General features: G+C 48.5%; 3 protein-coding genes, 1 long non-coding RNA gene and 1 other non-coding gene across 8 annotated transcripts in view; 1 reads left to right on the plus strand and 4 right to left on the minus strand.

Annotated features, from left to right (window-relative positions):
* AP2B1 (adaptor related protein complex 2 subunit beta 1) overlaps positions 1-5,849 on the minus strand; it is a 77,674-nt gene extending 71,825 nt beyond the window's left edge. For 2 of the 4 annotated variants that reach the window (XM_030472223.1, XM_030472219.1), the window contains exons 1-2: positions 5,689-5,849; positions 2,009-2,066 (exon numbers count right to left, since the gene is read on the minus strand). In XM_030472223.1, the coding sequence (XP_030328083.1) occupies positions 2,009-2,045 (37 nt within the window). In that variant the 5' untranslated portion in view covers positions 2,046-2,066; positions 5,689-5,849. Of the gene's footprint in view, positions 1-2,008; positions 2,067-2,301; positions 2,534-5,688 lie in introns of those variants that run through there. The other 2 variants (XM_030472221.1, XM_030472220.1) reach the window with 2 other exon arrangements.
* Positions 5,803-9,480, plus strand: PEX12 (peroxisomal biogenesis factor 12). The gene is made up of 3 exons (XM_030472224.1): positions 5,803-6,082; positions 6,434-6,978; positions 7,618-9,480. The coding sequence occupies exons 1-3, from the start codon at positions 5,957-5,959 to the stop codon at positions 8,009-8,011; spliced, it is 1,065 nt and encodes a 354-aa protein (XP_030328084.1). The 5' UTR covers positions 5,803-5,956; the 3' UTR covers positions 8,012-9,480.
* An 886-nt stretch (positions 9,481-10,366) lies between these two features.
* Positions 10,367-12,554, minus strand: LOC115601809. The gene is made up of 3 exons (XR_003989519.1): positions 12,434-12,554; positions 11,601-11,806; positions 10,367-10,781 (listed from the first exon to the last, which is right to left on the minus strand). It is a non-coding gene; the product is annotated as an uncharacterized LOC115601809 (long non-coding RNA).
* Positions 11,379-11,476, minus strand: LOC115602170. Its single transcript, XR_003989616.1, has one exon. It is a non-coding gene; the product is annotated as a Z30 small nucleolar RNA (small nucleolar RNA).
* A 1,187-nt stretch (positions 12,555-13,741) lies between the features above and the next one.
* UNC45B (unc-45 myosin chaperone B) lies at positions 13,742-24,646 on the minus strand. Its single transcript, XM_030472225.1, has 19 exons — positions 24,485-24,646; positions 23,692-23,728; positions 23,200-23,375; positions 22,562-22,651; positions 21,976-22,143; positions 21,248-21,416; positions 20,814-20,984; positions 19,836-20,007; positions 19,196-19,496; positions 18,720-18,814; positions 17,888-18,029; positions 17,299-17,439; positions 16,985-17,112; positions 16,803-16,869; positions 16,336-16,449; positions 16,115-16,230; positions 15,641-15,758; positions 15,374-15,529; positions 13,742-14,553 (listed from the first exon to the last, which is right to left on the minus strand). The coding sequence occupies exons 1-19, from the start codon at positions 24,644-24,646 to the stop codon at positions 14,290-14,292; spliced, it is 2,787 nt and encodes a 928-aa protein (XP_030328085.1). The 3' UTR covers positions 13,742-14,289.
* Between the last annotated feature and the right edge of the window lie 137 nt (positions 24,647-24,783).

The following is a 24,783-nucleotide window of genomic DNA, read 5'->3' on the forward strand; positions in this document are numbered from 1 at the left end:
AAGGGTCTTGGTTTAGGGATAATTCAAGAGTGACTTTTTACTTTCCCAGCCTGTTGTTCCATAAAACCAGCACAGCAGCTGTCAGACCTTATGGAGAACGAGCTTCTACGAGAAGCAAAGCTGCAACACTCAAGATAATGATATGGGCTAACACCTTGCTAAGGAAAAAGCAGTTAACAAGAACCACGCTGCATGTTGCAGCTCTCCCACTTCCAGAACATTAAATCACATCACTGCAGCGTCTGTTTCTTGGAGGCAACTATTATATAACTGAGATGGAAAGATATTTGGAGACACCAGATTCGTGCCTGCAAGAACTAACTAACTAAGCTAGGAATTTTGCCCAGACTTTCAACTTTGGCTTATCATCACCTGCTTCCAGCAAACGCAAAGAGAAAACAGCAGACTGTCATGTAGCCCAAATGCAGTGACACACAGGAGCAGAAACAGGAAAGCACAAATTTACTCCAGTGGAATAAATCCCTTCCAAGCTAGAAAGAGAGAGCTACTACTAACAAAATGGTGTGACACAGCTTGCCTGGATTCTGAGGTTGCCAAAGCTGCCTTTTCCACGACACTAATTCTTCCAGATGCTAGTGCATGGAATGTCAGTTCAGGCTGGATCATGAAAGCAGCAAAGCAAGTTTGCAAAATAAAGCAACAGATGCAAAACTCTGCTTATGAGGCCTGTTCCAGACAGAGCAAGTAATGTGGGAAGGATAATGCTTCTGTCTGACAGACAGCTTTCCTCAAGAAGGATGGTGGGCAGTATTCCTCATTGGAAGCCACAGGTTGAGGACACATTACAAGCATCAAAATCTCTGTGACGAAACACATTTGAGCCTCTAACCTTCAATTCCTACACACTAATGGCAGTTTGTCACATCAGCAGCACTGATTACTGAAGAGCCTGACAAAAAAAGACTAAGAGGTACCTCATGAAAGAAGAGGAGTTACTGTTCTGAAGAACACAGTGCAGTGAGCACTCATCATACCTCCTGCCTGCCAGAGATACTCACATTACTCACACTGAGATCGTGTCCCAGACAGAGCTCAGCCAGCAGCAGAGTGCCACCAAAGCTCACAGAGTGCAGGCTCGCCTCTTGCAGCCACAGCTGAAACCCCCACCTTTAGGACTCAACTTACAGATAGGATTGTTCCTTAGAAAGATGTGAAGTTCATTTGCTTAATTTATGAGCTCATTCTGAAGCTTAATGAAACATAAATTGATCGGCACTGTAGTTTTCTCACTGGCAAGCATTCATCAGAAACACTCAGCCGTTCTGAAAAGGAGAGCTTAATGTGAACCATTTTCCACATCTGCTGGAGAAGGATGAGCAACATCAGGCTTAAATTGCAATCAGCAACAGTGTTCTGTTTAGGAACAGGTTAGAAGACAAAATCTGCCTGGGACAGATTCAGCAGAACAAGCCCTGGTTTGCAATAGGTGAATGGGTAAAACGTCCTCAAAGATCTTTTACAGTCCACCCATTCTTAAGGGCAGCAGATTGTCCTGAGGTGAGGAGACCACCACACCTACAGTAAAGCCAAGGGGAAGTCAAACAGAGCACTGCAGCTTTGGAGGAAACAGCCACATGAAATCCCATTATCTGCAACAGCTCAATGTAGAGATATACACTTACACCTTAAATACTAAATGTCATCAACTTAACCCTGTGGTGCTCAACAGAGAAACCATCCTCAGTCTTGAACTTGTAAGCCCATAACTAAAACTTTGACCAGATCTGCACTCAAATCCCAACGTTTTGTTCCCTGATCCTTGAAAAAGCAGCAATTGGGGTCATCTTGTGCATCACAAAACCGTATACACATCAGTTTTGTCTTCTGGCACTATGTGACCCACTTGCAAAGTTTCTCCCTAGATGATGAAGATGAGAAACAGGGACGGAGCTAACAGAACAGCACAAGTTCTTCCGCATGCAGTTAAAAAGCTGTGTAAAAATAGCCACCCACCACCACCAATCCACCACAGCAGCTGAACACTAACCTTTTTTATTGGTCGTGAAGTATTTGGAGTCCGTCATGGTTCCAGTTCCTTACAACACCTGAGAAGAAGAAATAAAGGAAGAAGCAGTGAGCGTTGGGAGCTGACAACACCCAGTTTGCAAGGCAGGAGCTCAGAGGAAGGATGGTTGGTGAGCGTGTAACGTAAGGGGAAGCAGCAAACGCTTTCTATCCACAGGCACAAGTTTCACAATCTTCGTTCTGCACCCGCTGCTGCTATTACTTGGCAAACCCAGCGATCTAAAGGGCTCGGATGAACAATGTGAGTGAACACACCACAGCCTGAGGTGGACACGCTGGGAAAGCAGTGATGCTCAGCCCAGCTTTTCAAACTCTCAGTCTCGGAAGCGAAAAGGGGGTTTTTAACTCCTTATAATCAGCAGATCCTGACAGGTTCTGCAGCTGCCTCTCCCCTGGGTACACCATTTCGTTCTCCGTAAAAAGCCTGCACATTTAATATCTCCACTGGAAGCGAGAAGTCCATGATGCAGACAAAGGAAACTGTCAACTCCCCCTAACGATACTTCCCTGTGTTGCATCTTGATGGAAGGAACAATTAACCCTATTTGCAACACCCACCCCGAGGCCCTTTCATTTCTTTCCCTCCTTTTGTTCCCGAGAGATGCAAAGCGGTTGTTTGAAAGCAAAGCCATTACTTTTCAGTTCTCCCAAGCTTGAAATTGAAATCTTTCTCTGCCAAGAGCTGACATCCCATCTCTGACACACACACAAGCTTATTATGTCAGTGCTGCACTTCAGGTTTGTGGACAGGACTGACAAACGCTGCTGGGCCAGCAAGTGCTTAATAGAGCCATGAGAATGGTCTCACCAGCGCTTTCCTTGTCCCAGGGAACTGAATTATTAATACTTTAGAATACAGGGACTGCCCAAATGTATGTGGATATCCATCATTTTACTCTTACAATTGCCAGCTCCATGGCAAACATGACTCAAACAATTTCCAACTGAACTGAAAAACAAGCATAGGAATGGGCAATTTCAGTGGAACAGTGCATCAGCACTAAGAATCTATGACCCTAAAACTAACCCTAAAGAAGGTTTTCCCACCTCTTCCCTCCTTTTTCTATTTTTTTTGCCCAATTCCCCTTCTCTTGTACATACTTCCGTGACCTTAAACGTTATCAGCAAAGCAGCAAGTCATCTGTTCCCTAAACACTGCCTGTGCTGCCTCTAAACCTTGCAGCTCTTGCTGGCTCAGCACAGAAGGACAAGCACAGCTTTGAACTCCAAGACACTGCCCAGCAGCAGCACAACCAGCCTGCTGTTTCTTAACACTTTCCTTCCTCCTCCTTTAACCAACCCCAGCACCACTACCATACCCTTATCACCCTGGACCAGTTTAATACCTCAGCAGTTAAATTCCCAGCAGGAGCAGCTGAGGGGCAATGCCACCATTTCTACCACCCTCAGTGTGCTCTACAGCCATGCAGAGCTGTCGTCATCTTGTCCCACTGCCAAGCAGCCAGATGAGAAACAACCTGTTGCTTCGCCCAGTTCCCCAGAGCTCCAGCCTGCCCTGTGCCTGTGTGGTTACCACCTCATCCCAATGAGGCAGTATCACTGGGTTTGGTTTGATTTTCATCTCCCTTTCTGCTCCTGCCAAGCTGGAGAGCAAAACTATGCCTGGGGACAGGTCTGGAAGCACAGTCCTCCTGCAGGAGAGGTTTGCCCTCCTTCCAAAACAGAGGCCACAGGAACTACAGCACTGCAATCTTTCCAGCTAAAATATCACAGCATCCTGAAAGTAGAAGCTGTTGTGGGTCTTGTTGTACAATTAAAACCAGAGCCCATGTTCAACTGCAATGCTCCGGCTGACACAGTCCTTCAGGTTTGAGCCCAGCTTAAAAGATGACCTAAAATGCCTTCCTCTATGACAGTTTGGTATAGTGCCATGCAAAAGGCATTGAACATAACCTTGCTGTTCTTTGTTTGCCTTGTATGTGGATTTATCAACCTGGGTTATATCTCTCAGCCGAGATACTCTGATATTGTTTTAACAGTGGCCAGAGCAGCAGATTAGAGAGAAAACTGAGGAGGAAAAAACCCCACAAACCATCATACACATCATCCATCCCAGTTGCATAAAGCTACACAGAGGAGGAGGAAACCTTCCTGAATTTCAGAGATGATCTTTAAACCCAAAAGCAGGACATTTTGCTGTTCTTCTAACTTCAGATGAAGAATCCTAGAAACACTCAGCCAAGGCTAAGCACAGTGCATGTCCTTACACCCTGCTTTGATAGATGTACATGAGATCTGAGAGGACAATAAGCAAACTACCACATTCCAAGTGCAACACTGGAGAGAGCTCTTCTCATGAGCACAGAGATTGCTGCTTCACGATGCCAGAGCTTGCTTTGCACATTGTTCAGAGACAGCACCAAGTGTTATCTTGTCCACTAAGCAAACTCAGCATGGTTTACAGCAAGTCCCAGATGAAGGCCAAACCCAAAACAGCCCAGATATACAAATAGCAATGCTTTAAATAACTCCAGAAAATGCCAGCTCCTTGTACACAAGTCTAAACTGAAGAGAGCCAAGATAAATTATGACAACATCATGATCACTCTTGTATTTTTAGGAGGAAATCTACATCAGGTTGTCCCCTCTATTGCTCTGTGTCCAGCACTAGCCAAGGCAGACACAGGTAAGAGGTGCTTTAGCTGACAGCAAAAGGCTCCTGTTCCAACCCCAGCAAACAGGAAGAGAGGAATCTCTCCAGAAGCTCTGGCAATGTTTAATGCTATAAGCATTGGCTTGACATTTAAATGTAGACTGAACCAAAAATATGATTAAATTAAAAGAATAAGGAACCATCATAGCTGGTAAGATAAGCTTCCTCAGCCCAAAAACACACAGAAAAATAGATCCTGTGTCTGACCAACACCTGCTTTGCCCCAGGCGTGACTCCAACAGCCTGACCAGTTCCCACCACGGATTTCACATCACTATAAAGAGGAAGGCAGCAGGTTTAAGGCCTCAGTATTGATCCAAACTCCCCAGCACTGAAACGATGCAGTGTTGCACCCCTAAATCTCCACAGTGATCCCTGGTTTAACCTGGATGACACTCCAGCTGGTGCCACCTCTTCTTATCTGCACCCATTTTGCCTGAGTGGCCACACAACAGCCCAACCATGGCTCAGGGCCCCCAGAGCATCAGGACACTGAACACAACATGGATGTCAAGGGGAAAACAGCACCTCAGCCTCAGAACCCACAGCGTGTGCTAGAGGCAGGTAACTGCTTCCATCTCGGGGAGCAAACACCCCTGTAGTGCTCCCACCCCATTCTCCAATGCCCTGTGCTTCCCATCACCTCGCTCCTTGGACACTCTCCCACCGGACCCCCCAATCCCCTGCCCACCAGCACATCCCAGGGGAGGGGATACTTCCCCCCGTACCCCCCAGTTGCAGGAGCCTCTCCCCCATTGCTGCCCAGTCCCTGCAGCATCCCAGTACCTCGCTTACCTCATTCCCATCCCACCTCTCCTCCCCAGCACCCCTCCACCCGGGGTCCCCATGGCCAGCACCCACCCCTCACCCCCAGCACCCTCCAGCCCAGTTCTCCCAGTGCCCCCCCCACCCTATCCCAGCACCCCCCCAAGGCCCCAGCGCCCCGCCCCGGCCGCGGCCCCACTCACGGCGGCGGGGCGGACACACCGCTCTGGAGGCGGCGGCGGAACCGGAAGCGGAGCGGAGGGGCCGGGAGGACTCGCGAGGAGCGAGAATCAACCCTCCCCCGCCTAGAGCGGCCGCGCCCTGCCACCATAGAGCAGCGCGGGAGGCGACAGAGCGTCGTCCGTACCGCGCTTCCGGGGGGTGGTGCTCCGCGGAGCTCCTAGGCGGGAAGGGCCCTGTGAGGGCTCCCCCTGCCGGCGGGGCGGAGCGCGGCGCGGTGCCCGCGGTGCCATGGCGGAGCTCGGCGCTCACCTCACGGCCGCCTCGGCCGCCGATGACCGGCCCTCCATCTTCGAGGCGGTGGCGCAGGACAGCCTCATGGCCGCCGTGAAACCCGCCCTGCAGCACCTGGTCAAGGTACAGCGAGGCGGGGAGCAGGCTTGGGGTGAGGGACGGGAGGCCGGCGGCCCCTCAGCACCGCAGGCGTGAGGGAGCGGGACGCTGAGGTGAGCGGTGCCCTGAGGGTGGCTGCTCTATGGGGAAGCTGCTGCAGAGGGGTCCTGGGGACACCCCACAGGATTGCCAAGCCCTTCATCACCTGCATTTACCACACTCACCAACGAGCACAACAGTTTTGACCCACCTAGATGGTGTTACAAGCCATAGGCATGACCTGTGAAGGTCCCTTCCAACCCAAACTATGATAGTTCCTGTTATTGAGCGCATTACTCCATTTTATGCCCTCCCGTTTTGTATCCCTTTCCACAGGTGCTTGCTGAGTCCAATCCTGGCCGATACGGCTTCCTCTGGCACTGGTTTGATGAGGTCTATGTCCTTCTGGACATGCTGCTCCAGCAGCACTACCTGGCCAGGTGCAGTGCTTCCTTTTCTGAAAACTTCTACAGCTTAAAGAGGATCCCCACAGGAGACCGTGAGCAGCAACCTCTGGCCACTGCTGGCCTGCCAAAGAGGCAGCACTGGAAGTCTCTCCTCTTGCTGGTTCTTGTGCCTTACCTGAAAGGAAAGCTGGAGAAACTGGTGTCCACGCTGAGGGAAGAGGATGAGTACTCCATCCACCCTCCCTCGTCGTCCTGGAAGCGCTTTTACAGAGCCTTTCTAGCTGCCTACCCCTTTGTAAACATGACCTGGGAGGGCTGGTTTCTTATCCAGCAACTGTGCTATATCCTGGGGAAGGCTCAGCATCATTCACCCCTGCTGCGCCTGGCTGGCGTTCGCCTGGTCAGGCTGACTGCGGAGGATATCCTGGCCCTGGAGAAGAAACTGGGGGGAGCCACCTCACATCATACACCCAGGTACGTCAGAACGTGGCTTAGCTGCTCTCGAGGGGGTTCTGTGGGTGTGTTAATTTAGAGGTGATGCTGCAAGTAAAACTGAGAATTTCTCCAGAAATTCTTCAAGGTGAAGTTTACCTCTGGCAAAATGTGCCCCAAAAGGGTGTGTTGTTAGTGTAAATAAGGAAACGAGTAGCAGGGATCAGCTTCACAAGATTTTGTGGTTGTAAAATGGAGGTCTTTTTTGGCACTTCAGCCTTTACCCTGTTCAGTCTTCACCTGCACTTTTCTACTAAGGGAAGCAGACTATAGCAATATTGCTAAAAGGACTGAAACTTAGCTCTTTGATTCCTCTGAGCAGCGGGTAGCCATGACCACACTTAATGTCCTGTGAAGTGATGATCCCTGGGTGAAAAGCTCTGTGATCTGGGTCCCCTCAATCCAAACTCTTTCAATTTAGATTTCTGGATAAAACAGGACTTAAGCTTTCTTAAAATACCAAGAGAAACATCCTAGCAGATGCCTCACTACAAACATGGGATACCTTGACCAACTTAGCGTTAAGAAGCTGTGTAAAGCAGTGACTGACTCCCCGGGTCCTTTCTGCTGTGGTTTATATATGTAGTAGTAAAGTTTCTCCACACCTTCTCTCTGCTGCAGCATTAAAACCCAGGTGCAGTCAGCAGTGAGGAAAGCCCTGGGCGGCATCACCTTCTCCCTGTCCACCGGGCTGTCGGTCAGCGTGTTCTTCCTCCAGTTCCTGGACTGGTGGTACTCCTCCGAAAACCAGGAGACCATCAAATCTCTGACGGCGCTCCCGACTCCTCCACCCCCCGTGCACCTCGACTCCAGCTCCACTCTCCTACCCAAACTGAAGACCGTGTGCCCCCTGTGCCACAAAACCCGTGTCAATGCCACAGCCCTGTCCACGTCTGGCTTTGTCTTCTGCTACCGCTGCGCGTACGGCTATGTGAAGGCTCATCAGCGCTGCCCCGTCACGGGCTATGCCACAGAGCTGCAGCATCTTGTCAAACTGTACTCTCCTGAGAGCTGAAAGGAAAGAGAATCGTCCCTGCAGGTAGCAGCTGGGTAGCACTGAGCCTAAATTCTCCCCTCCTTGTGTCCCATAAAAGACTTCGGACCATTACAGCTCATAAGTGAGCTCTAAAGCTGCTTTGAACTTGGCGATACATCAGTTCTGCTGCCCTTGTGAATTCTGGTAAGGCTCTCCCCTTTATTCAAACATCCTGTGACAGTCTCAGAGGGATTGGACAGCCTCAGTCTGTCAGCCAGCACAGAAGTGCCTTCAGAGACCAACCGAAAGGGAAGAAACATTGATTTGGATAAGAAGAATGTAGATCAAAGACCATCGCTGGTAAATTCCCTACTCAGGGGCATGAATCAGCAAATTAAAGAGGTAGGGAAACTTCTTCAGGCAAGTTGCTGCTCCCTCAGCAGCTTCCCAGCACTGCTGGGGCAAGCTCTGGCACTAGTGCTTGTCACGGAGGTAGAGACAGGCTCAAACCTCTGCTCTGATCGTGCTGTTCTTCAGGGTCTCCCTGATTTTTCAGGCGTCTTGCCTTTGAATTGAGAACATCACCTCCATAATTCCCACTGACAGTTCTAACTGAAGGGTTTGACTCTTTAAAGGAAGAAAAGTTGATGTGTGTGAACAAGGAGATGAGAGGGGCGTTACATTTGCGCACAAGGGAGAAAAACGACAAACCAGAGCAAAGCAGCGACTGTGCCAACTGATGGGAATTGACTTTTTTGTTAAATAAGTCTTTGCATTTGGTGTTATCTGCTTTCATAAAGCAAAATTCTCTCTTGATTGAGAACCTAAACTTAATTCTTTCCTGGTCATTGGAAAAACAGAGGAGCTCTGTTTATATAAGGGAGACAGGACTGAAACAGCTTTCATCTCTGCAGATAATGATAATGGATAGGAGTATTTTATAAGCTGAGAATCTTTAATGTCTGTGTTTAATTATTACATGGAATTACTCCAGTCCCAACCATGTAACACATTCACATCATAGCAAAGCATCCTTTCGCTGAACAGAGGAGAGAACGTTATGGCTGGTTCCTGTGACACCCGGGTTTGCGATGGAAGGTGTTTTCCTGACTGGGCTCTAGGGAGCAGCAGTCAGCTCCTCCACACACCACCAGCACATCCCTTGCAGAATATGAAGAGGCAAGTTTGCTGCACAAGGTCTTTCCAGATTAAGTGGTATGTTCTGACATTTAATCCACTGAACCAGGTCAGCTCATTTCCCCCCACACTTTAGCTTTGCTGGAGAAGATAAAAATCTGCAATATCCTGCCTCACCTGTAAGCAAGATAGCAAGGTTAGTGAATAACATGGAAAAAGACAGCAATTTGTATCCTCCCAGAGATGCTCTGGAAAACACCTGCTGTAACAAATGAGATTTGTCACTTGTCTTACTATCTCTGTACAACTTCCAGACTCTTCTACCTGTGCCACTATGGAATAAGAATAAAAACTGTCTCGTTTTTCCTTTAGTAGTTAATGGATCCTTAAAGACACCTCTCCCTTTAAAAAGCCAGGAAGAGCACATGCACCTTACTGGAAAACAAATCACAGCAAGGAGCAAGATTTCAAATCACTTTTAATGTAGCTGGCTTTGGGCTGGATGTTACTTCATATCACTTGCTTTATACAGAGAAATCATCATCTCTGTGAAAAACCAGCATCTAAACCACTCCACGTGTGCTGTGTGGTCCTGTAAGTACCCATCTGATCAGACAGACCGTCTGACTGTCCTGGAGACTGAGTGCAGCCACTCATTTACATAAGGGATGAAGGATTTGACTGATGATTCAGTTTTAGGATAGGTTTAATTTCCTTTTATCCTTCCTGTACTTTCCAAATTAAGCACAACCCAAGTGGCTGTGTGCACACACTGCCCCTTGGACACCTCCCAGGGTTAATCTCTTTCCCTCTCCCCAGAGCAGATGCCCCCCTGCCAGGCCCTGGCTGCTTCCACTCCACCTCGCACCACACACCCCCCTGTCCCTGCCAGACCAACTCTACAGCAGCCCCGAGACCTGCACAGAAGCACCCACATCTAAGCCCCGCAGTTATGAACAGCTGTAATTACTCTCTTGAATGTTAAATTGCTTTTTAATGCTTAGCTGGCTAACAGGCATGAAGCCCACAACAGTGACAGGCTCAGCAGTTACCTGGCAGATTTTATTAGTGTTCCTGCAGAATACCAACTTGGATTTGGCTGCTTCTTCTAACCCTCCTGTTCTTAGGAGCCAAATACATACCCTTTTATCTAAAATAAAGCTACAAACCCGTTTGGGTTATACACACGCTCCCTTTTATGTGCTTTTTAAATGTAATAGTGTTATTAAAGCCATGATGGCCTAAAGATAGACAAGATTTTTTAGGGAATAGCAACTTTATTAAACCAACCTTCAGACTTACATACCAATTTGTGACTTCTATACAGGCACAAATCATGTATACATTCAGGATGCTTTGTTCTGTGGCTTAATACAATTACATCAACATTAACAACAGCCCTGGATGGAGTTGGCCAATATGTTACTGTCAGAACTTGACTGAAGTCTTTTAAAAATCATTTAGTGAACCTAAGCCACATTCACAACTCATCCAGACACTTAAAAAATGAGTGCATTGGCAACTGAGTTGCTTTCCCCACTTCCTTAGAGAAACCACATTGCTTCTCCTGTTAGGAGAAATCCACCATAACGATACTCCTCAGGATATACTCCTTGTAGAAGCTTCCTTCTCCACAGGAAGAGAGAAATGAATGTAGAGCCATCATCAAGACCTGGAAGAGATTAAAAACTTGATTAGGGAATAGCTCCAGATCTTTTCCTGTACTTCCTTGATTAGCCCAGCCTTTCCCCTGCCACATCCTCCGAGCAGAGCACCAGAGCCAGGCCCAACACCATAACTCTCTTCCAAAACCACTCCTCCTGGCAATCACTAGATGAGGGTACAGCTGCTAAAGAGAGACTGCTAAGAAAGAAAACAACTGCTAAAGAGGTGCCTACAGCACAGACAGCTCAAACTCCATTTTACAGAGTAAAATGCACATTTACAACCAGAGAAGCTCCAGTGGCAGAGCATCTGGAGTTTCATGTGCCAAACTGCACACAGGCAAAACAAGAAACATCTCTTGCTGCAAGCTCAGTTCTAAACCCAGCATTGCAGCAAGACACACAAACCCAAACAAGTGTTTGCACTACTCACTTGCCAAATCAAGGTTTTGGTTTTCTGCCAGTAAAATAAATTGCTATAAATTCTTAATATTTTACATTTTAAGATTCTTAGAGTTTGGGGATTCCCCCCCAGTGTTTTTTTAGGGTGCATCAAAAAGTTTCAAGCAGCAAAGCTGTTTACTCTAGATGAGCTCAGCCTAAATAAGCTCAGAGAGAAGATTACGTGATCATGCCCTGGTCAGAGCAAAGACACAAAGTCTCAGCAATACCAGTTCAGACTATACTTCGCTCATCATTGCTTTGGGCAAGTGTATTTCCATTCAGTAAGAAGCTTGCTCCCAACTCAGAAACTAGAACAGAAAAGGTTTTTTCCCCTTGAAGGAAACACATACACACATCTCCCCATCCCCAAAACACAGATTAACCTGGGGTTTGGGTTAATTCTTTTCAGGATCATACAGCTTTCTACAGGATGGAGTTTGCAGTAAGTTAAGAGCAACCCTTGGGAGATGAGACAGGCATGGCTGTTGTAAGAAACTGAGTCCCAAGCTGCTATTTCTATCTTCACACAGCAGGATGGAAGAGGTACTCTGCACCATTAGTATGGATGTAGTCTCTCCATGAAGAGTTCCTGTGCATGACAAAGCCGTGTTGGTGGAGTAACACTGGCAAAGCTCTTCCATTTCCCCTTCCCAAACACCACTAGCTAAACCAGCACCCTCCCTCTCTGTCCTCCTGACACACCTACACACAACGCCACCCCACAAGGCACTAGAAACTCCAAATAAGCACTCGAGCTTTAGCTGATCTGCAAGCACACAGCAGATAAAGTTTTAAGCTCATCCATTAATTAAGGGTGTGTTCTTTCTCCTTATCATGACCTCCTGTTACAGCTAACAAGGGAAGAAAGCACACTGAGCAAGGGAGGAGAGTGACATGCTGGTGGAATGGAGCTGGAGCCAGGGAAGACAGGTCAGGAGATGGGATTCCAAGGTCAGGACAGCCAGTTCCAGGCAAAACCAGGAGGAAAAACCCATCATACCTATAAACGCTGCCGAATCCAGTGGCTCTCCAAGGGCCCAGAGGCCTATTTCGATCTAACCACCCTCATACCACCCATTTCCCACCTCCCTCCTTGCACTCTCTCCCAGCCCCTTGCAGCTCCTCAGTCGCCCGTTCCTCTGCCCCTATCCACCACGCTCCAGCGCCCCGTCCTCAGCCCCGCTCGGCCCCTGCAGCCCCCCACCATCCCGCTCACCTCCACGCCCGTTCGGCCACAGATGCTCCGCCTCAGCCGGGTCTCCCCGCCCCAGCCCCCTGCGCACCTCTCCGGGCCCGCACCCGAGCCCTCAGCCACCCCGTTCCCGTTCCCGCCCCCCCTTGCCCCGCAGCCGCCGCGTCCCCCTCACGCCGCTGCCGCAAGCCCAGCCGCGCCGAGGCGGAGCTGCCCCGCCTTTGTCCCACCCCCCAGCCACCAACAGCCAATGGTAGTGCGCGGCACTGCCGGTGAGGCCGGGTGGTAACCAATAGGAAGGCGCGTAAGCGGCGGTCAGGGAGGTGCGGCGTTTCCCGCCCTGAGGGGACGGGAAGGGGCGGGAGGAGGCGGCGGCGTTTCCCCTGTGGCCTCCCTTAGCGTTGTGTCGCGTTTCCTCAGCGACACCAGTTGTGGAGCCGAGGCGACGGTGATAAGTCACCACCTCAAACGCTTCCCAGCCTCGAGAGCTCGGCTATCAGATGTAAGGAATAAAGCGCAGGACACCAGAATGCAGTCTGAAGAGAGGCAAAGACAAGGGGCAAAGCAAGGAAGGGGGGTATTAAGACTGATTCCTGCCAAGGGGGTCGAGCAGGGGACTCTGTTTTACACAGTATGGAATGAAAAGCTAAAAAGCATTTTTATGTTGTACATGAAGCTGTAATCCTGCCCACAACCACAATATGTTTCCATTTCCTTGCTGTCCTGCTTGCTCTTTTCCCTGCAGTTTTTCTCTCATCTCCCCTCAAAACAACACTCATCCACTGCTGTGAGAGGCTTCTCAAGGCTTTGCAGTCAAGCCCAAAACCTTCCCTGTTCTCAGTCCTCCCATTACGGCCCTAATCTCAGTGCCTTGGTTGGAATTTTGCCCCAAGGAGGGGGGTGACACTGAGGATGCTCCAAAGTGGTCCCCAGCCTGGATCACTTTCATGGGGAAAAGTTATGAGACAGGTTAAGCTATACATTAATTATTTCCGCTGCAAGTTGTATACGGACATGATTTCAATATAAATCTATATAATAAAGTTTAATGTAATGACCAACTGGTGTGTTTTCTCTTCTGCTTCTTCCATCAATGAGCTATTTTCATCATTCCCTGTTGAGCCAAATACTGTGCCCTGGTGTGAACCTCAGCCTAAACCATTAAGCTCCTGCAGCCTCTCACAGTGGCTTGGGCATGTTCATTAGAGCAGCACTGGGTAGGTTGCAAGTGGTGAAAATCCAGCCTGTGCTACCCATTACTCCAGCCTCCTGGGTATAATACAAGGCTGCAAGTGGGAGTTCTCCATTTGCTTAATAAAAACAGAACAGGAATTCCACATGGAACAAAGAAGTGAATTTATTAGGAGTTCACCCACCATCCTCACACTTTGTCACACCACTTACGGCTGTTTAAAATTACCATAAATTAACAAAGCACACAGCTAAAACCCAACCTATTTTCTGACTACAGCATAGAAGGCATTTAACCCTCCCTGTTCCACCATTGCAAGGAATTCCACAATTACCAGGAGCTGTAGATGGTTGCAGGACAGATTTCAGCTCAATTGAGTTTCCCTCAACAGTCCCCAGTGCATTCGCAACACAACTGACTCTTTTACAGCTGGGCCTTGAAGCTTTCATCATTGTCAGCTGAATGGGGGCAAAAAGGGTTTAACACCATCTGGGTTACTCAGATGGACACTTTCCAAGATTCCCAGTCTCCCTTTTCCTCATATTGTTTCTGATCTTCCAAAATTGTCCCCAAATGACTCCATGCCTTAACAATGGCATTAGATTTCCCTCATGGCTCTCACTGTTACATATTTCTCAGTAGCTTTCTTCCCCCCTACATTCAGTCTTTCTTGGTGTTTTTAATTTCCTCATGCCTGAGAGAGGGGTTTGATGAGCCCATAATCCATGCACCTCGTGAGGCAATCGTGTGCTACGTTAATGATGTGCTGCTTCTTGGCGTCTTCTTGCTTGCCGATGTATGTCAGGATCTCTAGGAGCTCCGTCTCCACCAGCTTCTTCGCTAGGTCTTTGTCAGCATTGATTAAGTTGAAAGCAACGACCAGTCCTCGGTGCTGTACTTCCATGTTATCATGCAGGCAGAGCCTCTGCAGGATTTCAAGCCACTGGGTGGTCTTCAAGGGAGAGAAAGATCATTAGTATTGATCTGAAGAATACCTCAAAACCAAGAATGCGAGTTTGGAAAGGCATTTCTTAGCAGAAGGAAGCACATGAATCAAAGGCACTACCACCACATGTAACACGTTTCATGTTTAGGTTGCCACAATCTCTGTGCAAAGAATCCAATCAGAATATTGGGTTCTGAGATGAGATGACCGAATGACACAGATGAGATGACTGAAGCAGACCACCTATTCCCCACACTGATCTTCCTGAGCCCCTTCTTTGGCTTGATAAATCATTTTTACTCTAAAAAGCCCCAGTGTCCAACATCAACACAACAGAGTTTAGGAGTTCTCAACCACAGCTCCTCACAGATACTCAACCATGCAGGGTCTGAGCTCTCAGGCCTTATAGATCCGTGCAAGAAATTGAGATGTTTGGGGATCTGTAAAGCTTAATAGGTTATCTATCAAGCTTTTCTCATTTTTGAGTGAAACAAGGTTTGGATCTCAGGTTATTTATCAAAAGCTTTAAGAGCCTATAGAATAATATTCTGCATTCCTAACCTTGCTTGACAGCTAGCATCCTGGACTTAGCTTGAGGAATGGCTATATAGAAACATTACAGCTCTGATATGAAGTCTAGTATGAGGCAGGCTGCTTTACTTCATGCAGGGATGAACTAGAAGCATGCACAGCCAGGTCTCAACTTCACCAAGTTCCTCACTATGAAACTGGTGGACTACATCTTCCTTTTGAGTGGCATTTTCATGGCTGAGCCAGGCCCCTTCAAGAGTGTATCTACTGCCAATCATCAGTCTTAGGGTCTTACCACTTCAGTCATTTTAGAGCAGAGCTTCTTTTGTGCTGCTGTAAGCATGGCCAGGGCTCCTGCTGCTGCAACCTGGACTTTCTCATCATCCTCACCACACAGTAACACCACCAACTTCAGCCGGTCATTTCCATCTGCCACAAACCGCTCTTGAACCTAAAAACACCCAAACCCGTGATATCCAGGGATAACACATTTAGGAATGCCTCATCACAGAGGCTCACAAACCAGTGCACGCAGCCCAGTTTGAGCTGCCCAGTGAGTTACCTCCTTGTTGACCACCAGGTTGCACATGCACTCCGTGGCTGCCTGTCGAAGTTGGTCATGATTCTCAAACATGTAGTTTTCAATATCTGGCAGGGCCTTCTCTTTGACTATCTTCGTCCTGTGTTGAAGAGCAGTCAAATAAAATATATTGTGAGACAAGCAATGACCAACTTACACAATATTAACTGCAGAAAAGGGAAAGCCTTGAAGCAAATCAGTGTCCGCAGCACTGGAACTCACGACATGTGGTTCATTCCCTATCTAATGCAGATTATGTTGTTCATGTCTTTCCTCTTTCTAGAGGAAAAAGTGCCACTCTCCTCTTCCTATTAATCTTTTAGTCCTGAGACTTTCGTAGCTCTGCCAAAGCTATCTCAAACTGACCAGTCTTCATGGTCCTACAAGAAAAGCATTGAACTGAAATTCCCATTCACTCCAGGGGAAAAAAGAAGGCCAGAAAGCAGTTAAACTCACCGAAGTTTATCACTTCTTCCTGAAAAGTTAGTGAGACCTAACAGAGCCTCATAGTTCTGCAGGCCATCTCTCTCTGTGTTCAGCAGGCTGACAAGGGGCCTCACCACCTCGTACACCTAAGAAGAGAAGGGATGTCTCTGCTTTTCCCGCTCTCAGATCTTGGCAATTTTCATTTGCTAAAGAAATAGTCAAGATTATAAATTATTTCTTTTTAAGCTTACCCTCTCCCCTGGGAATGCCATGTCTGGATTGGAGATAGCAGCAATTTTTGCTAGAGCATGAGAAGCTTTTATCTTGCCAACTTCTGTGCCTTCCAGAGCCAGAGGTATCAGGGCCTAGGGACACATGTGAAAGCATATGATGCCTCTGAGAAGACTTACAGGACTGCCTTAATATACTAAAGAAGTTTAAAAATGCCTAAAGATGTGTCTGTTGAAGAAATGGGCCTGGTCTGTAGTCCCAAGTGATGTTTTTTGCTCTCAGATAGGCACCACACCAGAGCTTGTAGCTCATACAGTTGTTTCAAGAAGCCTGCTTCTTTGGAGGCTCACAGGGATAGGACTGGAGTGTCAGTGTGGGCCCCAGGGACTACACCAAGAGAGCTCACACTTCTGTCACCTTCCCTCACTGCAGACACGTTGCAGACAAACTGCCCCTCAGGTTGGGCTGCAAACAGAAGAGTAATCACCTTTCCACCACCTTCAGCGACAATGGTCCCACGGTCCTTGGGGTCTTCACACAAGGCAAGAAACACCCTGCAGAAGCATGGAATCATTTAGTGGAACAGCCACGTGGGAAGGCAATAGCCAGCATCCCTGTGGCACATGGGCTGGCCAGCCCTCCCAGCTCCCATGACAGCAATGAAGGTACCTGGCGATGAGCTCTTTGCTCTGGTCTGTCAGTATGGCACTGTCTGCCTTAACCATGCAGGCCAGGGCAGAGACAACACCAGCTTTCAGCAACCGCTTCACCCGCTTCACCACAAAATCCTTCTTGTCCTGAGGGGGGACATTGGAAAGGGATTAGCCCCTTAGCAGCTGCCATCCTGCTAACTGCAGGCAAGCCTGGTTGGAGAGCAAAGCAAGTTCAGCCTTGGAGACAGGAGACCTGTGACAATGGATACACTAAAGAAAGTCTTCAGATCCGAGCATCTCCTCCCAGCTCCCCAGCTGTAGACAACCTACCTTCGGATGCTCCTCAGGCACGTGCTGCTTGGAGAACTTTGCCAGTTGCACCAGCTCTGGGACCAGCTCCGTGGTGTCATAGCTGTTGGTACAGTTCACCAGCACAGAAGCCACAGAATACAAGATAGTCTTGTCACTTGTCTGCACAGAAAAATAAAAGCTTATGTGAGGGTGAGGAGGACACTGCAGGGAAACAGGTCCCTTAGGACTGTCACTGTGGTGGTCTGCACTAGCTGAAGTGTTCTTAGACTTAGCCCCAGCTTTATAGCCCAGGGCAGGGAAAAAACAATGTTTTTATGGTCCAACAGGCTGTTGACAGCATCAGATGCTGTCAACACCTTGATGCCTTTGATTTTCAGGCAGTTGCTGAAAGCAAAGGCAAGAGCAACCTTCCTCAGCCTTGGGAGAAGAGCAGGATGATGGCAACCTTGAGGTGCCTCCATCGCACAGGCTAAGCTGAAGTTTTGCTAAACTAGAGATGAGAGGTTGGGATCGCAGCTCCTCCTGTCTGGGGAGACAATGTTGGGCTGGAGAGCTGGGAGAACGTGATGCTACTAGAGGAATGAGGAAACAAGGTAAGGAGATAGACCTTGGCTAATTCAAACATAGCTTGCAGAGCTGGCTCATCTTCAACAAAGTCATCTTTCACATCCGCATCAAGGGTTAGATATGACATCCCTTCCACAGCCCATCTCCTTGTGCGGACATCAATGCTGGCATTGCACAACCATCTGGAAGACAGAAAAACATCCACATTTCTACCTCAGGATCCAGCAATAACTTCTCTAGGAGAAGAAGGAGGAAAAACATATTGAGAACGTTTCAGGCCCAAACATGTCCTCAGGTTCTGCTGCAGCTCCTAAAGACTGTGGGATGATTCCCTTGAGACATGACCTTCCTCCCATGGCCCAACATTAGGGATCTACATGCTGGAGAAAAAGACAGACCAGGACAGGTACTCAGCACTGCTTTGCCTTCACCACCACATGAAACGTGATGCCCTGCTCTCCAGAGCCAGCAGCAATGATCACCCATTCAGTCACTTCTTAACTTCATCCCAGCTCCTTCTTTCATTCACCTGGTAAATTCATCTTCAGAAGACACTTGTGCATATTCTAGATAGCACTGAAATAGCCACTGAAATAGTACCATTCTGGCAAAGAGGGAAGCACCATGTCTGGTGTCTCTCGTGGGAAGTCTAGGAGGGAGAAAGGTTCCTCTAGATATTGAGGCAGGAGGAACATACGGTTGCTTCAGGCACAGAAGAGCTCCAGGTCCCAGTGCAATGGCTCTCGGGGCACTGTCAGCTTTCAGGCAGCACCAGTAAGTGAAGGCAATGTGTGAGCAGGATCTCTTGGGAAAAGAACATGCTGTATTTTGCAAAGTATAGAGCAAGAGAAGGACAAAGTAAGGTCACTCACTTCCTGCACTGCTTGGCTAACTTCTCAGTGGACCCCTCAGCAAACTGCCGCAGTCCATAATCGGTACCTCCTGCTGAGCCCAGCTTGCAGAGACCCTGAGGAGGAGGGAGATACATCAGTGAGAAAGGTTCATTAATCCTCTAGTGCCACTGCCCCAAAACAGCCTCATCCCATATCTGAAGTTTGAAGTCAGTTCTAACAGAGGAAGCAGTATCTAAGAAAAAGTACCCAGTAGATTGTTCAGGTTGTAGCACAGCAGGGTGAGGTTTTGTGCTCTTACTGGATGTCTGTAATGCACAACAAACCAAGGTTACCAATATTCCCTATGCTCTCCTGGTTTACCATCTCCCCTTTCCTTGTAAAGAAAGCACCATAAACCATTTCCCAGCTGAGTGAACCAACATGATCCCAGGTCCTCCCTGCCTCCCACATCCAGGGTTTAAGCTGGTGCGTGTGGTAGGGGCTGCCATCTTTACCACCAGGGCTCGGATTTTGATCTTCTCATTCTTGGTCTTCTTGTAGATCTCCTTCAGGAGCGCCACCCCATTGGAGATGATGAAGGTGGCCCGGCTCAGCTTGGTGGAGGCATGGATGAGGGCTTCCACAGCCACCAGCTGGTCAATCTCTCTCTCGGACCCACACAGGGCCACCATCATCTCCATGACTCCTTTCATGCCAAGCAGCTTATTGCCCAAGTCAAAGGGCCCTTGCAGAACTCCAGACACCATCTGGATGGCATGGAGTGTTTTATCCATGTCCTGTGGGTCAACTTTGCTCCTGCATGGGGTAGATAAAGGGAATAGCATGTGGAACAGCAGTTGCTTAAGTTCTCATTCCCTTTAGTAGGGAACATCCTCTCTCAGATCAAGAACCAAGCTCCTCTGATGGTGGGTACATGAGACACGGCTGAGCCTAAACTCAGGCAAAGGCTGTGATCCAGCAGGTAGGAGTACAATGCAAGGATGTGAGGATCCCAGCTGAAGGCTCCAGCAGGATCTCAAACCAATCATTATCTTCCAGGTCCTCAATTTGGCATCTAAGTGGACTGCAAGTGCCTCACCTCATCCTTAAGACCTCCCAGTCCTGTGCCTCTGAGCCAGCTCTGCCCCCACTCACTTGATGTACTCCTCGCAGATCACTCGGTAGTTGTCCCGCTCCGGGTCACAGCGCAGGTCATCGTAGAGCTTATTTAGGAGCACAGAGGCGCTCAGCTGGGTGTTCTCTGTCAGCGGCAGGCAGTCAGGCAGCTCAGGAATCTGGCCCACCACTTTCAGGATCTTTTTTAAGCCTGGAAACAATGGAGTGATATGGCTGTTAGAGGGGAGGGGTCTGTACACAGATTAAGATATTATTTGTTGGTTTCTTGCAGTGAAATAGCCAGCTTGGATGGCTTTCAATTACTCTGCAGCCTAATCGCATAAGCCTTAAACAAAGAAGATGCTCAGATATTTACTGGGGAGGAGCTTCTGCTCTCGAGATTACAGGTTTGCAGCATCAGGCTTTTATCCAGCTCTTAGACTGAGATAAGCAAAATTGCATTTGGCCCCTGGCTGCATCAGTTATTTTTGTCAGGAGGCTTTAAACCTACTGACCTCCAAGGCTGGAGGCTTTGACTAAGGAAAAGCCAGTGACTTTCAAAGGATCCTGGATGTCTTAACCCTCCTTTTGCTGAAGTGTTTAATACCTTCCAAAATGGTAACACACATATGCATTGGAATTGGTATAAAAACACACCCCACACAAATTTCTTACCCCCTTCCAGTTTTAGAAATTACTAGATTAAGGATCCAGCAAGCTCAGCAGGTGCTCATCTCATCCTAAGATAGATGATTTATCCAAAACCAAATCCTCCTAACGTTAGCAAATACATTGGAATAAACTAGCCAGAGAAGTCAGTCCTCTAGAAATGGAAAAATTCTTGTTCTCATACACAGCTTTTTTCTCTTAATACTGTTTCCTGTTACTACATCTAACCTTGCTCCAGGCTTGCATGCACCAAAGAAAGCTACAGAGGATCAGTTCTACAGGTATTCAGGCAAGAATACACAGCTCCACATCTCCCAGACCAGAACAAGGTGGAAGGGAAGGACTCACCATTGTCGATGACAAAGATGGTCCTGCTGTTGTCATGGTCTTTCAGGTCCTTCCTTGGTATATTCTTGTTGAGGAGGTTGAGAGCTCGGTCTCGCCCTTGCCCAGATACTTTCTTGCTGACCAACATATCCAGCAAACGCATTGTGATCATCCTCAAGTCTTTTTTAGTATCTACACAGAAGGAAGACAGTAGCAGCCAGTTACAGGAAATTATCTTCAAAAGCAGGTGAACTCAGTGAAAACCATTCACAGGCATTACGTGGCTGGAATACTGGTGTTGAACACCATGAGGATAAGATCCTGGACAGCTGGAGGGTAAAGTCCCCACTTCCCCAAAGAACAAGGAATAAGGTGGACATCCCAGGAGCAGAGTCCTCTCTGCTCACCCCACTTTGACAGCAAGACCAAAGGACCACCAGGTCATGCACTGTTACCGAGCACTACAGCCTCCTCCTTCCCGTGATGCTCCTCTTTCCCCTGGCCCAGCAAGCAGTCGGTGATGGCCTGCAGGAGGCTGCAGGCAGCCAGGGAGATCTCTTCGTTGTCCACAGACATCCACATACAAATGTTGTCAATGCCCAGGTGATGGAGAATGGCAGTGGCCTGGCCCCAGAAAGAAGAGAGCAGGGCAGCTGTTAGCAAAGGCCTTTCCTTCCTGCATGCTTCAGAAAGGTCAGGATCAGCTTGTACAAAGGAACTCTTTTCCTGGGTGAATCCTGAGTCAATACAAGGCAGAGTTTTGCTTTTCATCCTCATTTTCATCTATAATAAGACAACAACTAACACCTAGAGTTGCCAGTAATTAAAAATCTATTTCCAATGAGGATGTTAAGAGCACTGCTGGGTTTGGAAGCCTTGAACAAAACCTTCCTATAGTTATTTGCTGCTCTTCTGAGTCCTGTGATGAAGGACATGGATTTGACCCAACCATGCTCACCACAACTCCTGTGAGAACCACTCATCATAAGTTCTACTTCACCAGCACACACGAAGGCACCATAGGGAACAGGTACAGCTTTCACCCCCAGAGCTCAGGGGCATTTTCAATAGTTGTGTTCCAAGTCTTACTTGTAGGAGTTAATCCCCCACTGCTCACAAACATCAAACCATTGCAGTTTTCCACTCCCCGGGGTGCCAGGCACTAGCAGTGAAGGCTGCTTACCCGAGCCTTGTGCCCTGTGCACATTTCCGAGAGCGTCCTCACGGCTGCCAGGACCAGCTCAGGATTCTTGGTTTCTATCAGCTGCAGCAGCAGGCTGACCCCGTTGTTCTGGAAGATCCTCTCAGCACCCGCTTCCTCCCGTCCCAGGATTATGAGGTTGTTTGCAGCCTGGGGGGGAGACAGAGCAGTGGGAGCTGTGGGATGGCCACCATCCCCTGGCAGACACAGACAACCAGCTCAGACCACACCACACAGCTCTCCAGGTACATCTGGCGATTGGCTTCACTCTGCCCGGTTAAAGTGGGTCACTGCTTAGGGAGGAACATAGGGGAAGGTGGCAGAGATGGGCCTGAGAAGTCCAGTCTGATCCCACCTTTGGTATCCTGGGAGGTGAGTCCACCTTCCCCCTCAGCACAGGAGTGATGCCTCACTGGGACACTTCCCCTCTCCAAGCACAGTTCATATCTCCCAGCTCCCTTCCTCATCCTCTATCCGGGGCAGGAGGGAAAGGGAATACACCTTCCTGCTCCTCAGAGCAGCCTCTGACATTAACCAGCAATTTGGTCAAGGCCAGCACAGTTCTCACCTTTTCCCGCTTTTCTTTGTCGCTGTTCTCATCCAGCAGGATTTCAAACATCTTCTGCACCCTCAAGTCTGTGGAGAACTGAATGCGCAGCTGTGCCAACAGAGAGTGCACGGAGCATCAGAGGCAGAAACTTGAGGAGCAGTTTTGTTTTCCTTTATCACTTCAAGGACATGAGAGCCCCTCAAACCACGGACAGCTTAACAAAACAGGCGTCACTTCTCAGCAACCAGCAGCTATTACCCATCTCAGCCTCATAGGCACAGGCAGAGCCAGCCCTAACCCATCATTTCTGAGACCTCACCATACCTAGTGATGCAGGGGTGTATTCACAGCACCCTGTAAAGATGGTAATGTGGCAACTGCCAGATCCAGCCTAAAGCTGGTCCGGATCCTTGCCAGGACCTTACCAAGACACTCAGGACCAGGCCAGCCCGAGGAGTGAGCTGCTTTTTAACTTAACAACTCAATCTGATCCTCAGATTCACATGCACCAAATATGAACTCCCAGTTAATGCAGCCTATTGATACCTCTACATTGTTAGAAGTTTCTAGTATGATCAATAATCTATTAATGTAACCCAGAGCAAGAACATCCCACGCTTGGTCTGTGAACCCAGGACCGCTTCCCTGGCGTTTACCTTCTCCTGGATGTTGGCTCCCAGTCGCCTCAAGGTCTCCTGGAAGTTTTTGTTGCGGGGTTCAAGGGTGGCACATTTCTGAGCATCTTTGAATGCTTGGTCCAACTTCCCCAGTTTTTCCAGAGCTTGGCTGCGCCGGTACAAGGCTTTGATATCCGAGGAATTGATGTCAATAACTGGGAGAATGATCCAAAACACCAGGCATGAGAGTCTGCTTCTTGGAAATCACCTGTGTAAACTGTGGTTTGCTTTACAGTGATTACAGCTCTTTAAGATGTAGTTATTGTGGATTAGCACCAATTGCACCAACACAACAAACTGGTACATCTTCTTTTGAACCCCCTCCAGTAATTCCCTTGTGGCCTCAGCACTTGGGTGTTAGTGGACATGAAGGAATAAGACCACAGCACCCCAAAACCAGATGTGAGAGCAGGCTGAAGCAAGCACACCCAGCAATGCAGCTCTTACTTCTCAAAACAGTCCCCTCCTTACCTCTAGATGCATCTGAGGCTGCCTTGGCATATTCCTCCTGTTAAACCAGCAAAAGAGAGATTTGTTAGCAGTGGCATAGCAGGGCATGTCCCTATTGCTGACACACTCTGTGACCTCCCTGTTCCCACAGAACACCCCAGTGAAGCCAGCAGCAGTTGCAGCAGGAAAGATGGAGGCTTAGGTACCTTCTCATCACTGCTAGAAGAGAAGAAGAAAAGGTCTGTGGTGCAGCTGAGACAACATATGCTGCTGCAGCAGCAGATAGTGGGCAGCGAGGACAAAGGGGATGCTCACAACAGCCTGTCTGCAGCTTGTTCTGGGGTGGTGTTTCTTCTGGGTTAGTGTAAACTCAGGAACATGCAAGAGATCTGCTAAAATCCCACAGCAGGTCACTACAAGCTGACCGCAGGGAGCCAAAACAGTTTTGGTGCAGATACCAAGAACTTGGTTTGCTAAATACTGACTTCTGCTTCTTTTGGGCTGGGACAGATGGCAAGAGCCATGCCTCCGTATCCCAACCCAAGGCTTACAGAGCTCTCGTGGCTGCCAAAAGCTTTTGCTTCAAAGTGATTATGTGGGACCATCCTGGACCTGAACCAGCACACTCAGCCCCATCAGGACTGAAGCAGGGAGGCAGCTTTACAGCTCCAGAACAAATCATTTCAGGCCAGTTTGAAGCATGCTATTCAATCACTGGACAAACCACACAGCCCACAGCAGGGGAGCACCCTGGGCTGCCTCCCTGCTCTTCTCCCCTTGAGCACAGCCCAGGCAAACCAGGAGCTTTTCTCACCTTCTTGAGGAAACACGCTGCCCTGTTCCTGTACAGCACTGCCTGCAGCGCCTTGTCCTTGTTGAGCTTTATGGCTTGAGTGTAGCTTTGAACAGCTTTCTCGTAGTCATTGGCCTGAAAATACTTATTGCCCTCCTCTTTCAGCTGGATGGGATCCTCCATTTGGAGAGCTTTAAGGAAAAAACATCAATTTGTGTCCCATTACAACTGCCTGTGTCACCGGGGCTGCCTGCCTACCCCACCAAGCTGTTTCACCACAAGACTGACATATAATTAACTCGCATTAATAAAAGCAGCTC

This window comes from Strigops habroptila (assembly GCF_004027225.2).
Source record: "Strigops habroptila isolate Jane chromosome 13 unlocalized genomic scaffold, bStrHab1.2.pri S16, whole genome shotgun sequence".
NCBI classification, from domain to species: Eukaryota; Metazoa; Chordata; class Aves; order Psittaciformes; family Psittacidae; genus Strigops; species Strigops habroptila.

What these genes read in the sequence shown, in the direction of transcription:
- UNC45B (XM_030472225.1), bottom strand. Translation starts at nt 24,646, where the DNA reads ATGGAGGATCCCATCCAGCTGAAAGAGGAGGGCAATAAGTATTTTCAG. An exon ending in GGAGGAGGCTGTAGTGCTCG is followed by an intron (nt 20,985 to 21,247) that starts GTAACAGTGCAT and finishes CCTTCTGTGTAG; the next exon opens with ATACTAAAAAAGACTTGAGG. An exon ending in TGCCTGAGGAGCATCCGAAG is followed by an intron (nt 17,113 to 17,298) that starts GTAGGTTGTCTA and finishes GTCCCCCCTCAG; the next exon opens with GACAAGAAGGATTTTGTGGT.
- PEX12 (XM_030472224.1), top strand. Translation starts at nt 5,957, where the DNA reads ATGGCGGAGCTCGGCGCTCACCTCACGGCCGCCTCGGCCGCCGATGAC. An exon ending in CCCTGCAGCACCTGGTCAAG is followed by an intron (nt 6,083 to 6,433) that starts GTACAGCGAGGC and finishes CCCTTTCCACAG; the next exon opens with GTGCTTGCTGAGTCCAATCC. An exon ending in ACCTCACATCATACACCCAG is followed by an intron (nt 6,979 to 7,617) that starts GTACGTCAGAAC and finishes TCTCTGCTGCAG; the next exon opens with CATTAAAACCCAGGTGCAGT.